Genomic DNA, 15,873 nt, shown 5'->3' with positions numbered 1-15,873 from the left:
TGCAGACTGAAGTAAGTGAGTGACTCATTGCTCTGAGACAAGATGTGCGATCAGATGACAACCATAGACGATATATGCCCCAGAGTTATACAGCAGTCCTACCCAGTGGCTTCCATTCATTTCTACAACCACAGTCTTACAGTGCAGACTTACTCTGCTTCATCACTCTGCCTCTGTGGCAAGATCAAAAAGGCAGAGGACCCACAGGACGCAGACACAACTTATTTAATTATTATCATTATTATCATTATTATAGAAACACCTATTTTGTAATCCAGATTTTTATAAACTGCACAACAAATCTCAAATCCTCTGTGGGGGACACGAGTCTGAGACCCCTATGTCAAAATATCATTTATAGAATCTATCTCAATCGTACTGTCCTTTTAAGTGGACATCCTGGGCTTTCTTGTGATGCCTCAGTTGTGGGGTAGTGGCCAACACAGCAAATGCACTGTCTTTGCAAAGTGGCGGATTTTTTGCAGATATCATGTTTTTGAAGTCTTGACTTCAATTTAGTAAGATTTTTTAACAGCAAAATAATTTTAACCTGTTCAAAACACATTTTTGATTCAATGTCCTTTGTAGTGGACATCAGGACTTACTAACCCCAATTTTTAATACATTAGGGAGCAGAGGGCTAAGTGAGGCAGAGAGGATTTCAGAATTCATCAGAATTGGAAGCCCTCTGACTACTTCCAACAGTACATCAATGAGAGTTTATTGTATTGTTCATGTAACTGTTTTTTTTTAAAGGAAAAAAAAATTGAAAAAACAGCACACAGGCCAAAGGGCTGTGAGGGCGTGGCCCTGAGTCTGTGCAGTTTTAAGTCAGCAAGTATGATACGAAGCACAAGAAAGCACCTTGAGAAAATGGCTGGTTACCTGCCAAACTGGCTGGTGAAGCAGACAAACACATAAACCTCAGCCAGTATTTGCCAGTACTCTGCCAATACATGGTTGGACCTGTTATTCCACCCTGAATGTTAGGGCACTCAGATTTATAATAAGTTCTATGTCAAGTGCATTAGCAACTGCTGTGTCCTTCCAAAAGTCACACTGTGTGAATCAATTCCAATCTGAACATGTGAAAAGCTGACTTTGACACCGCACAAACCCTTGGGCTTAACTCACCCTTTTATTAATAGAGGCAGCCTTCAGGATTTGAAGGATGTGCAACTGACGCTTTACTGTAAGCCAACCACAACACCTGATTATTTGTTAATCTCACATGACCATATTCGATGGAGCCAAGACAGGTAGGCAACATTGAGTGAAATCCGGGACGTGCTGGTTATCACCCACCTGACCTACTGAACTTATACCTGGGCTGTGGGCAGAGATATGTAGATGAAACTCATTTGATGCCCCATCAACATGGTGGGTGTAGAATTACAGCCAAACCATGTTTTGACTTGGTGGCTCAAGCATCTGGGCTATGCGAATGCTTGGGGTCAGAGGAAGAGGTAGAGACAATTGGATGTAAACTGACAGACAGTAACACAAACAAACACACTAGTGTGCACAAACAGAGGTGTGTAATGCATCACAGATTTACAGCCAGAGGCACAGATAGCGCCTGAAAGGCGACACCTTTGTATATTCTCTAGGGCCGTCTCACAGTGCACTTGCAGACAGAGGGTAGCCAGGGTTCCCCAGACAAGCAGGCACAGTGCCCGTCTGACACAGGAAGCAAATGAGAAAATGGTGAGAGATATGTGTCCCCTCCGATTCCTCCCATGCTCTCCTAAAGGGCAGGACAGGATGGGCACCAAAGTGTGATTCTACAAACTATAAACACAGCTGATAATACAGTTCATTTGAAGTTAACATGGTATTTCTGTTTTGGGTAATTGAAATTTTAGAGTCAGAACTGTCTGAGAGATGACTGTCTGCACTCATCCACTCCTTTGGTCTCAAGGGCTTATTATCACCCAAGGAGATCCTTGACCTGAGTTTGCACCCTCAGACAATCACCTTCTGAATCTTCCCCGAGCTCAGCGGTCGTCATTTTGACAGAGATGATCACATCATCGCTCCTGTGGAGGTCCAAGATGTCAGTTTCTACAAAGACGGGTTCTGTATACTCCACAACTGCTGGATGAAGTGTGTGAATGCAGGACATGACTGTGCTGAAAAATGAATGTGGTTTTCTAAAACTGGCTCCCTCCTGCACAATGACTCAACCGATGCTATAACGGGAGTCAACTCCAGAATCCATTTAACTTCTGATACATTTTTAAATGTAGTTGTGAGGTTTTTCCTCTCCACTAGCAGGTAATCAGCTTGTTGTCTGTTGAAAAATTAAGCATGACGTGAAAACTGTGAACTGGCCTGGTGGCTTTATAATGCATTAGTCACTGCTGCAGTGTCCAAAATGTTCATTTCCTGACTTGACCTTCAACTGCATGTTGATACAATAAACAAACTTGAAATCTTTGGAACATATCAACAGTGTTAAGCCTTTCTCTTCATCACCATAAGAAACAAACAAAAATGGCACATGACCTGTGACCGGCCGACACAAACATGGAAAGACATGTAATCTTTTGGTTTTAGTTTTCATGTTTGATGTGGACAACATACACATTACAGTATTTATAGACGCATCTCAATGATGTCAGTACTCTGAATTACATGGTAAACTTACATGTTTCCCACTGACTCAAATCACCATTAATATCTTGTTTCTTATTGACTTTGTAGGCAGTTTGAACTTTTTCTCTCTGATTCATTTAAATCTTTACTTCAGTTCATGATTTTTGAACATTTTCATCCCAGTATTGGTTTACCATTTCAGCTTTTCATGCCACACTCTCAAATTCTGAAAACTTGTTCAGTAATCAATTCATTGTCATCAAATGAATAAAACATCAATTTTTTCTTTACAGTTCCAGATTTCTGCCCGATTCTCTGATCAAAGCGTGCTGATGCAGGCCACCCCAGGACATTGATTATATTTCTGCAGACATAAAAAGAGTGAGGGACAGCACATTGCACAGTCTGTGGGTGGAGGAGAGGAACAGCTCAATAAGGTAGAGGGGGAGAGTTTTGATGGAGTTTCCCTTTAAAAAAACAGAAAAGACCATACAGGTGCACGATCAGCATCCTCCATCACAGACTGCAGTCTGGGGGGGGCCCTGTGGCACCCTCTCTCTCCTATATCACATGCTCTCCCTCATGTTTTCTCTTCTGACTACTAAAACATCTCAAAGAATAAAATCTGTGAAACAACTTTCCTCTTTCCTCCCTGAACCTTTTTTGCATGTCTTGTATCATCATTCTCTTCAAGATTGTAAAAGGGTTATTTTACTAAATGTTGTTTTTGTTTAATTCCCCTAAAGCATTTTAAGATTAGACCCTTTTCACTGTGTTGATAAAACATCCACCCCTTCACCTGAGACTGTAGACTGAGGGATTATGGGTCTGTGCCACCTGAGGATATGAAAAGAGTCACCAAGTGCGAATATAAAGGTCTGGCTGAAAGTTTAGGTTACATACAGTACACCCCAGGCCTACAGCCCATCTCTTACATATCAGCTCTAAAATAGCCAAACCATCTCCTTAACTCACCACAGTGTCAACAGATACAGATTTAGCACCGGACAAGTCACAAGTTTTCTTGCAGGTAACTGCTGCTGCCAGGAGACTGAGAAAACATGGCTGGATGATTAAGAGGGACAACTACTTTGTTTTCTTTTCTATTTAACATTCCACAATCTACAAAAAACCCTTGTTATAGAGCTTCATGTTATATGAGGTGAATATAAAGTACATTTAAAAACAAAAAAAAAGTTACAGCATCACAATCTGTAGAGAAACAACACAATCAAAGTCTTTAAAACTCTTTTATCTTGCTTTTTCCCACAGCTTATGTCTAACAACATGTAAATTTCCAAACTTATTTCAGTGAGTCTTATAACATTATGGTGGTACCATTCCAAAACCAAGCAACTCGTAAATTCCCTAGTTCTTGTTAACCCTACAGTCCATTAAATCCACTCAAACCTTTACCATGACACATTAAAAACCATACTAATATTACATAAAAAAAAAAAATATCTGAGACAGTGATAGTTTTAAACTAACATGGGCAACATGCTGTGTGTGCCTGTCTGCTTTGGCACCACAATACAACATTATTAATTATGGTATAAATCCCAAACTTAAGTTTCCATCTTACTGGTAAAAGTATCTGCAACATTAAAGAAAAAGCCCCTGTAGACTGTCTGACGGTAGGATCACAAACAACAGAGCTGCAATTATTTCATTTATAAATAAATTTATTAAACAAAATAGGCTACACACTTGAGAAAAAAATCTGTTTCATACGCTGCAGCAATGCAGGAGTCACCACAGTCCTAAGAGAGTAGCTGTGCATGTGTGCCTCTGCTCTGAGTTATATGTCTTATATGGGATGGATGACTGTGTTTTGTTGGTAAGTTATGATGTATAAAAGTTATAGGTAGCTTGAGACAAAAAAGTTATTGTGCTGCATTGAATCATTGCTGATTCCTTCAATTTGAATCCTTCAACTGCACATAGAAGAGGAAAATGTCGAGAACATTTCGAGCTTTGTCTTTTTCACATTCTGCTTTTATTCCTCTCTGTCTCTTTACCAAGCTCACTCTCATTTCACTCTGTTTCCTTTGCTCTACTCTTATTGTTTAATTGCCGTCCTCTTTTCTCTCCCGTTTTCCATTACCTCTACCACTCTGCTCTGGGCCTTCCCCCTCCACTCCTCTCCTATTTTGGGTGGCTGCACCTGTCACTATCACATTCCCTCCTTCTGCTGACCAGCAGATACTTGGAGGTCTCACTTGGAGAATGAGCCAACGGAGACTCTCGCTCACAGGGAAGGCACTTAAACTTCTGACAAGCAAAGAGCTCAGTAAGGAAAATCAAAATAAAGTAAAATCAACCAATCACTACCCTGCTAAGCAGATTACATTTGATTTGAGATACTAAAGTAGGCAAATTAAAGAACAGGTATTACGCTTAACCATTCAAAAGTCTCTTAAAGCTAAGTGGGTTATAAAGCAACACTGATTACACAGTTAGGGTTAAAGTCATTAACACTGATTGCAGTTGTAAATAAATCCATAAACTCTTTTGACAATGTGGAAAAGATGAAGTTGCTAAAATGTAGTCTGATGAGGAAAAAAATCAACTAAATAACATGAATATGTTTCCATATTTTCTGATTTTCACTCACAACTAAGTTTCCGTGTCCTCTAGATTTAAGCACTGAAAATTCACAAGTCAGATTCTAAGAAACACTACAGTTGAATTTCATTGACACGTGGTGTTTTGACATCCTGCACACACTGGCTTCATTCCATTCCAGCTCAATTAAACTGCTACAAACTACCGGACATCAAACATTAAACAGCCTCTGCCCTTTGAAAGACGATAAGTCTGGCAGACAGCAGCAATTTAAAGGAAAACACTGTTATAAATAAATTATTTCAGCTGGCCTGAATCCAAAACCCTTGCCACTAAAAAAGGCTATTTGCCTTAAGAGTAAGCAAAGTACTTTCCTGCGCAGCAGGCCTGCATAAAACGACGTGTAATTCAAATATAGGAGTGAGTTAAGGCACAGACAGATTTATTGTGCAAGACAAGCATCATACCATAGTCCAAATGAATATATAGCCAAATAGCCTGAGAAAACAGAATTGAAAAACCTGAAATATGAAATATCCCAGCCTGCATTGGGCCGAATACAAGGAAAACCTCAGGTCTATCCAAGAAACAATCCAACAACTGTTGACAGTTCAAAGAGATAGTTAAACATTAAACTGCAAATATCTTTGAGCCTCCCTTGATGTTAACAAAGCACATGAAGTCATTCTTCATAGTTTCATCTTTGCTGTCCCTCAAACTTATTTAGTTAATATTGCTAGAGCTACAAAAAAGATATTGTCAGATTTCTCTAGACATCTTTTGCAGCATAATCCTCAAAGTGCCTCAAGTCAAATGACTGCACTGTGGGTCCAAACTCAAACACCCTCTCTCACAAAACAGACTGCACACAATCTGAAAGACTTTGGCAACTTGAAACAAAGCATTGTGGGAAATGATGAAGTAAACATCAGGCATCAGGACTTGTTTAGCTGGAAAACACTTTATGCTTCACTAACTAATACAGCCTGGTAATTAGTGAGTTGGTGGAAAGACTCATTTAATGACTTTGGTCCTAACACCAACTTTAATGAAAATTTGACTTGTTTTAAACTATTCCTTTAATGTCTACAAACCACCTGACTCAGACATCTTTGGACTATGAGTGGCAACATGGACAGGACCACAGGAAACCTACATGCACAAAAGATCCTTGGATCCTTCTAGTTGTAAGGTGACAGAGCTAATCAGTGAGCCTCTGCATGTACATACACACACACACAACAATGAATAAGAGCTGTGTCACTTTGCAGCACTTCTGCAGGATCCCTCTCTCTCCCTGTGCTTCTGTCTCGTGCCTGACAGAGTAGACCAGACCACCTGTTCATTGTGTAAACTGCTGTGACTGAAGCAGACAGACTAACAGGTGCTGTATATGTGTGTGTGTGTGTGTGTGTGTGTCTGTGCAACTGTGCTTGTCTTGTTGTCCTGCTGTGGATGTGTTCATCTCCTGGGCTCAGCACTTCTAAAGCCCAGCTTCGCTCGCACCCTCCCTACCTCCCTCACCCCAGTCCATCATCTGCTGCCGTCCCAAAATCTGCTGCTACTGTAGCTCACTGATGTACACAGTCTATTTATGTGTGTGTGTGTGTGTGTGTCTGTAAAAGGCCGCGGCAAGGGGAGGGGGGGACAAAGACAACTGGGATGGAAAATGGGGAGAGACTCTGTGTCTCTGTACAAATAAACAGCAGCGTAACCACATAAAATATGGATCATAGTTTGGGGTTTCCGCGGTCGCTGTCATCTCAACTGCTGAAAAGGAAATCAGCAGCAATGCCTGACCTCACAAAAAAAAAACAAGAGGCAATCCCAGGACAGTCATGGGGAAACAGTGATGACAGGTTAAGGAACAAAGAAAATAAAATAAAGAAAGAGTGAACAGTAAAGAGCGAGGCAACGAGGAAAAATTAGGTTAATGCTTTTGCAGAATTTAGTTAGGATACCATGCAGGGCCAGTAACACAGAGGGCAACGTTTGTACAGCCTGCATTTTGATGGTGTCGGTCCTCTTTTTCATTTAGTTGCCTTTTGATGAAGGCAGGTCAGGGTTGGATAGCATTTCACTTCATCTAAATCCCATGCAAAATTTGCTTTTTGAATCAAATACCTTATTAAATCTATGGAACTTTAACCAAATTTGAGCATTGAAACCGATAAATAAATAATGATCTTTGTTAGTTAAATGAGGGGACACAAGATAAAGATTTGGAACTGAATCCAAAACAAGCTTCGATATCGCAGCCCAAACCTTGAAAGCACTGCTAAAAAAGTCACTGGTGGGGTGTCTAGTTGCTGAGTGGTTGAGACGCATACCAAATAATCACAACATCCGCATCCAGCCAGGTACCTTTGTTACGGGTCATACTCCTCTCACCCTGTGTGCATTTTTTGTCCTTAACTCTACATCTATCAAATAAAGGAAAAATGGCCAAAAAAATAAAAATAAAAAAAACACACCAGTGACATCAAATGTAAACGCAGACACCACGTAAACCCCCTAAAACCTCCACCCAGCAAGCAATGAATTGTTCACTTTCAGATCAAAAGATGTCAAGGTGTCTGCATGGAAACCGGGCTACTGTTCACTGACATTGACATTTTGACACAAAATAGAAAGACATTATTTTCACTGCATTTCAAAAATTTAATTTCATTGTGTGGCAGAACATGTTTGACACTGAAATATAGTTGTTTAAAAGTTGTATTTAGATGAGTTTTAACCAGGATATCAAGTCACCCCTTAACCTATAAATCACCAAATCAGTGCTTCCTACATAACAGAAGTTACTACAGAGTCTAAGCCACAAATGGCACAATTGAACACACAAGATCTGTTCACCTGACACACACACAGGCACACGTCCACATTTTCACATACACACATCATGTCTCCCAAAGGATGCCAGCAAGTAGGACACTGACTCCTCTGGTTTCTCCCTCCAGATTGTGTGCACTTATAGTGGCACACTATAAAAAGAAACTGCTGTTATAGACTGGATCTCAAATGCCCCTTCAAACTCTGTGTGATTCACACCACAAATGTGGCATCGTGAAACAGTGACACAGCTTTTACCGTCACCGGCAGAGAAACAGCACCATTACATGAACCCTTTGTTACCTAATGTGGATTCGAGTGTTTATAGTGCAGTGAGACATTTCAGCAGGCTGTGGCTGTTAGGAGCTTTTTTCTAAAGAGAAAGGGAAAGACTGCTGGCTATTGCAAGCTAAGCCGATCTCTTGACAGTAAATGTGGGGGCTGAAGTGCTAGCAGGGTGTTTTTTTTTAGGGAGGAGGTTGAATACTAGACACCTGTAGTTCAACAGAGGGCATCCACTTTGTTTGAGTGGAGAGAGAATTTAAGTAACCTGCTACTGTAGAGAAGGTGGCACAGCTAAGCCCCACTAGTGAACATAGACTGTACAACTATACTGCGATCACTCAGCGTTATATGAGTCACAGGCCTGGGCCATATTAGAATAACACAATAAAACCCAGAATAGAATAGAGCAGCACCACTGAGTAATCTGTGTGTAGCCTTTTGTGATGTGAAGATAATCACTGGAGATGTGTTGCCCAAAATGCATAACACTTTACTGCGTTTGCCATGTGACACACTAAACATGATTCAGTATTTAAAGGATCTAATTTCCTCTTCATTTCCTCTCTTACTATTAGATAAAACCTCCATCTGAAAAAAAACCAGCAGTACTGCACTGCCTTATTCCCATATTCACACAGCCACAGCTACGCTTCGTATTTGGATGATTCCAGGGGTGAAAAACGAGTAACAAAAGAAAGGATAAAAAATGAAGGGACTGATACAGCTACACCACTATCACTTTTTCAGCCCTTTCCTAGAGTAGACAACAATAGGTTTCTCAGTCTGCAGAAGCAGCTACATACAGTTATTGTCACAAGGGAGGAGGGCAGCCTGAATAACATACTGTAGTGTAGGCCATCATCACGCTCAAGATCCTAGTGATGGAAACGAGGGGGTTTGATCGTTTTTAAAACTGTCGGACACTTCAGTGACATTCACAATATTAGTATTATTTTGTGGCCAACACTTTCAACCTTCTTGGTCTTACGTCATGCTAAGGCTCACAAAGGCTACATTTTGGGCAAAAAAAGGATGCAATGTTGGGCATACACAATTTAAGTACAAACAAATCTTAAACAACATCCTCTAGAATCCCTTAGCAGATTTTATTAAGTTAGAACTAGCATAAATGTTAGTCATCCTAAACGTGACACCATGATGTGATGACAATGACATTTCTTTTATCTTCAAAAGCAAAATCTGGTCACATTTATTCCAAAAATGTCAATAACTGGTTGCAAGATAATGTGATGGGTTACAGATGAAAGCTTTTCCAGGATTGAGCTAAACGTCCTGCTAAAAAGTGGGCCTTGGCACACAGACCGCGAACCTGCACGTCAGCTTATGCAACTGCAAAAAGACTACATCAGGTAAATATATGACTACAGCTTGCTGCCCCAGCTGGTCCAGGTGAGGTAAATGCCACATGGATCACACCTACCACCGCCAATAGAACCCAGGGAAAAACCCCAGCTGAGAGAAACAGCTGACTCACACAATGCCTCCCATCACTAGCCTCTAATTAAAAAGAGAAAAGACCATTTGGCGGATGCTTTAATCCAAAGAGCCTTACAGTTCCATGAGCACTTACATTTTTAGCCCTGTATGCCCAGTGGGGATTGCACCCCTGACCCCGACAGTGTTAGTGTTGAAGATAAACCCATTGAAGTACACAAGACATTAATAATTCACATAGAGTCGCATTGTTTTTCCTTTTGAAGTGTCGGTGTCTAGTAGTTTCCACCTAGCCAAGCCTTTTGAACCAAAGGACAAACCCACCGAAGGTATTCAAAGACTTTAGCCTTTGTGTTTCACAAATCATTTGCCAGTTTCTGAAAAGAAGAAAAAATAAATCACTGTTTATAGTTGTGTAATAGAAGCAACAGCTGTGTTGCTCTGTAACGTTGTCTTGACACCAGAAGCCTGACAGGAGTGTCCATCGGTATAATGTGCTTGTGGTCTTTCTGTATGCTGCTGTCCGGGCTCCTCTGCACCTCTAACTATTAGTTAAGTAAACACCGCAGAAACCATGGTGGTAAAGTAGAGCTCCACTTTAAAAGAAATATATTTAACTGTCCTCTGTGAGGGCCATTGGGTTGATGCTCTACTCAAGGGCAAACAAAGTGAGCAGGGATGAGTCCCTTGTTTGGGAATGTCTCAACATCAAATAATTTGCCTATCAAAGCTTCAGTATTATTGTTTATTGACTTTCACTGGAATTCTATCATGTTATTGCTTAACAACAGCTTTCACAAACAGCTATTAAAAATCAACACAATTAGCTATTAAAGTTTGTGAAGATTTTTGCCTAATGTAATGAGAAACAGTGGAATCTGCCATTCAGGAAAAAAATCCCATTAATTTACTGATTCATATCAATATCTAAAAAATATTCCTTTGATTTTGATTGAAGCATTTTGTGTTGCTTTAGATGGAAACGGTGACTTTTGTAGTAACCAAATATATGACCTTCCAGGTGAATATTTTTTTTTTCCCGGTTACCTTATAGTTGACATGGATTACGTGAAAAAGACAGTGTATTCACACCAGTCTGATTTAGTGTTTTTCTCATATACTGCATGCTTCCCGCTCTCTCTCCTCAGCTTTGGAAACTATTTCAGGAACTCAGCTGTTTTAGGTCAATTTCGTGGTCTTCTCCCTCCGAGCTTGAGACTCTGAAGTTGGATATCTCTATGCTGTGACTGTGTGTTGGCTTCTCCAAGGAAGACGCGCAGCCTTTGGCCAGCTGTCCCCTGCAGGCTCTGGGCTGCTTGTTGCTTTGCCTCCTCACCCCACACTGATAGGCTCTACTTTCCTCAGATATAAATAGATAACGATGCTAACAGATGCACCAGCCCCTGTCTATCTATGCATGCTCACACACACACACACTTGCACACATACACTGTTACCCACCTATTCTTAAGCACAGAATATTCTGGAAGTAATATTAAAGGGATTAGGCAAGACAATGCAGTGCATTGTGAAAAGATCAAAATATGATCATGAAATGTAGGTTAACAGCCCGAGATTTGTGCGCTCACAAGAGACGAAAAAAAAAATCAATTACCAAGTTTAAAGAGAGCAACTAATAAGCGGGTCATGGCACATTCAGGGCGCCGCAAAAATAGTCAACTATATACAGAAGCGGGCCTTGGCTCTGACAACTGCAACTTCAGATTTGACTTAAATATCCAATGCCAGAAAAGCAAAAGTGATAGAAGGGAAGAAACTGGGAGAGCAGAGGACACTGAGGGAGCAATAAAGTTGAAGCTGGAAGATCATGGGTCAGTTGTAAGTCAAGAATTGAATCATGCAGAGTATTAATTAGTTGCTTCTAATTTCCTTTCTCGGTGTTCTAAAAACAACTCCTCATCTCCCTCTACAGCCCCAAACCTCCCAAACTCCTCTCCAGCAGCCGGTGCAGATTCGTCCTCCTGAAAAGGAAAGTAAGCAGTACTCACCGTTCGCAGGAACTGAATCTCCTCCTCTCCCTCTCCCCCTTCTGCCATCCTTCACCGAGGGTTATTCGCAGCTCCTCGGGAGAAAAGAGAAAATCCTTCTGTTTTCTCTCTTCAGGATTTGGATTTTTTTATCTCCTTTGCTACGTCGCTCCCTCTCTCCCCGTCCTCTCTTGTTTCTGTACCCCTCTCTCTCTCTCACCCTCTCTCAGTGTCTCTCGCTCTCAGTGTTAGTGTGTGTGGGTGTGCTGGAGGACAGCATGAGTCCTGTGGCTCTCACGCTGTTGTGAGAGAGAGTGACGGACGGGAGGTGAAGCTCCTCTCTCCCCTCGCCCTGCATCCCCCTACCGCAGATGAGGGAGGGAGGGAGGGATGGTGAGTGGGTGAGGGAGGGGCAGGCACCTTGTTACACATTTACACCGCTCCCATCCCACCGTGCCACCATGTTTGTAGAAGTGGGCCACTCCTTCACACAGGCTGCCCCCCTCCAACACACACACACACACCTCCCTCCCCTCCTTCCACATCTCTGAGGCTATAAAAGGAAAGGGGGGTGAGACTAGCCTTTGGGGAGTGTGCAGTAAGAACAGATGCAGACACACACTCATACACACCCTAACTCCTCAAAGTGAATAAGTCAGCTGCACTGGACCTTAAAACCTTCAGAATTGGGGTGTGAGCATATTAATGCTGTATTAGCTGCTCTGCGCTCAAAGGGAGCTATTTGGAAAATTGAGATGTGTGCGAGGCAACGGATGAGGATGTAACACAGCATCTGAGTAACAACAACGAGTACTAAGTTAATAGGTCAGATCGTTTAATTACTGATAAATCAATTGATTAAAATAAACTTGACTTGAAGTAAACTGGAAATACCTGATATCACCTTTTATCTAACACTGCCCCACTTTAAACTTACTTTAAGCCAGTGAGACAAAACATTAAAAGAAAATATGATAAATACGTAATATATCATGTTTTCGGGGCCCTACTTTATGTCCTCAGACTTGATATGTTGCAGAGAAAAACTGCAAAACTTTGTGTTAGAAGCAGGAATCAGTGAATATTTGGCATTTTGCTCGATGGAAGATTTACAAGTTAAACTTTTATGATATTATGACTGTTAATTAATTTCCTGTTGGTTATGAGAAATTAGATAAGAAGAAATTAGATAATAATAATTTCAGCTAAGTTTTAATTTACAATCACCTAAAACAGGCAGTTGTAAACGTTACAATTCAAGTTCTCCCCTAATTGATCAGGTAATCTTAACTTTAAAGTTGTCTGTATCTTGAAGTAATTTAAATCCGTTTGATCAAAGTTCAATCTACGTCTTCGCACTTTCGGTGCAGTGGATCCTACTGACGCTCTCTTACACTCCAACAACCTTGAGTCTAATCAATAACAGGGGGAGAAGCGTCGCACAGACATTATGTCAGGCTTTTAATTAGCTCTCACACGTTCCCATAAAATTTCGGGTTTTATGCTTCTGTGTTAGCAAGGGTCTTAGTTGCTCTAAGAACAGTAATTAATTACAACCCTAGTATTTTTTTAATAACCTAGACACTTAACTGTAGCAATATCATCGTCCACATGAAAAATCTCTGCAGTGATTTAAAGGGGATGATGTTTGCTAATGACTGGTGATCTATTTCATTAATTTTATTTATCTTTATTTTATGTGATTTGTTTATTTTGATGTATGTCAGAACTTTCTTCCTTCCTTTATTTTTTGAAGGTGGTGGGGGGTATGAACAGTGACTAATCAACAGAAAATTCACTTTCTCTCTCTCTGTAAATCATTCACTCAGCAAAAATGCAAAAAAAAAGAAAAAAACATAAGCTTCTCAAATGTAAGGATTTGCTGATTTTCTCCGTTTTATATCAAAATGAATATCTTTATTGACTGAATAACAATAAAAAGAATAACAATTCTGCAGCCGTTCACTTAATTTGACTATCAAAAGGTGTCCATCCAGCTTCTGTGTCAGAGTGTAGCTCTGAAAATATATTTTACACCTTAATATAAAATGACCAGCTGATTATCACTAAACAATGTGCCAGGAAATTATTTTTGCAGGCTTCTAACGCGCCTAATGGCACTGGAACTAAAATATTATCTGCTGCCAGTATCGGCAGCTATGTCTGGACAGCTTGATGCATTTGTGAAGGAAAATTGTGGATCTGCATGAGTGTCAGGGGCACACCCCTCCCGGTCATACCAGGCAGCGGGGATGCACCAGACTGAAAAGCTGGAAGTCTGAGCGGAAAAAAAGGCGCATCACACACTCACACAGAAACCGCGACCAGCCTTCAGACAGTGTGCACACACACACACACACATGCTCACCTCCACAGTCTCCATCTGGCATCCTTCAGCATGCTCTCCCTCTCGCCCATCTCCCACTGCAACAGCAGCTGGCCGCGGATTACGCTGTTTTGAGAAGCCGCTCGCCGGGATACAACTACTCTGTCCAGAACGGAAAACGGACAGGAACAGGAGGAGGCGGAGGAGGAGGTGACACGCCACTGAAGCAGAACTAACATGAATTCTGGGAGTGAGAGTCCTGATTCAGAAGTCACCTGCTGGTGCCTGTTTTTTTTTTTTTTTTTTCTGCCAACTCACAGTCCGCCCCCTTTTTCGTGCAGTTGTGGTGCCGTGCCTGAGGATGGCGACATTACACCGAGAATTGGACTCAAATCTCTGTACAATAACCTCCAGTTCATTTTATAACAGACTGTTTATAAAAAAAATAGCAATGTTGACAAATGACAAAAAGCAACGAACGTATCACATAAAATAAGGCAAATATGCTATTTAAACCTCATCCTGCAATAATGTACTAATTTAACAGAAAATCCCATAAGCGTTTGCATTACTTGTCGTTACCGTTGGCCAAAACCATCAAGTTAAAAGACTTCCGTTTCTAAAAGAAATAACAAAATAAAAGCCTTAAAATAAGCCGCATAAACTAAACATGTCAGTCAAAAAAACAAAAGACAAAGCAAACATTAAAAAAACACATGGTTTTCTTTAAAACTCGCAGGACCAATGCAACAGTGAGAATTTCACTTCTATGTTGAAATATTATTTTTAAAAAAATAAAGGTCATTCGCTTTTCTATTGTTTCAGCCTGTCAAAGATCTTCAAATTTAGCAGCTGAGTGGATTGCAGCTCTTCCTGTTTTAAAGAACTATTGCTTAAGATTACAGTAAGATTACCACATTGCTTGTTTTCCATGCACCCTGTTAAGTCCTTCAGTGATCTCTTTTCATATTCAAATCCAAATGCATTTTAGGTGTTCTGGACTTAGCATGCAAGGACTGCAGGAGCCCCGCTCCATGCATCTTTCCCTGCTTTTGAAAGCCATATCACCCACTCTCTCTGCCAGCCAGTCAGCTTCCTGCAGCAAAGAAGCCACCTCTGCAGACTTTGGGACATTAATGTCCCCTGTTTGATCGCCTCTTCCTCTTGCTGTGTTAAAACAAGGATGCCTTTGAGTTTCCCTGTCCAGCTGCACAGCCACATTCACAAGCACAAACACTACCTCCCTGTGTAATCACTTGCTACCCTGAGAAATGACAGAGGGAGTTAAAAAAAAAAAAAGAAGAAGAAGAAGAAAAGGAAGAAATCAGGATGATAAACGTGATTTGGGGAACCCTGGAGACCCTGGATGAACAAATCTATAAAGGAGATGCGTGTCATGATTCAACAATGTTATCAGACACCTAATTATTTCTTATCAGGAACTGATTCTTTTGCCAAGTTCAGGCGATGCCCCAGAAGAGAGCATCAAAAAGTCACATTTAGGTGTGGCACATTTTTTTCTATGTTGATAGTCTGAAAAAGAACCTCAGATGTTGCTTCCTGGAGTACACTGATGGTGCAGAGATGATTGCTCATCACTATCTCTCTCTAACTCTCCTCCTCCTTCCTCTACTGGTACTGCATTTGCATTCACTGTTTCTCTCTCTCTCTCTCTCTCTCTCTCTCTCTCTCTCTCTCTCTCTCTCTCTCTTGCTCTCTCTCTCTCTCTCTCTCTCTTTCTCTCTCACTCATCTCTCCCCTCCCCCTTGTGCACACACACACACACATGCACACACACAGAAACTAGTGTGAGTTCCCCTA

General features: G+C 41.0%; 1 protein-coding gene across 6 annotated transcripts in view; it reads right to left on the bottom strand.

Moving 5' to 3' along the window:
- Positions 1-12,064, bottom strand: part of ryr1b (ryanodine receptor 1b (skeletal)) — a 64,967-nt gene extending 52,903 nt beyond the window's left edge. For 3 of the 6 annotated variants that reach the window (XM_041045633.1, XM_041045637.1, XM_041045638.1), the window contains exon 1: positions 11,748-12,064. In XM_041045633.1, the coding sequence (XP_040901567.1) occupies positions 11,748-11,795 (48 nt within the window). In that variant the 5' untranslated portion in view covers positions 11,796-12,064. The remainder of the gene's footprint in view (positions 1-11,747) is intronic. The other 3 variants (XM_041045634.1, XM_041045635.1, XM_041045636.1) reach the window with 1 other exon arrangement.
- Positions 12,065-15,873: the final 3,809 nt, after the last annotated feature.

Source organism: Toxotes jaculatrix, chromosome 9, assembly GCF_017976425.1.
Source record: "Toxotes jaculatrix isolate fToxJac2 chromosome 9, fToxJac2.pri, whole genome shotgun sequence".
In the NCBI taxonomy this organism is placed as follows: Eukaryota; Metazoa; Chordata; class Actinopteri; family Toxotidae; genus Toxotes; species Toxotes jaculatrix.
This window is presented reverse-complemented; position numbering and strand designations above follow the sequence as displayed.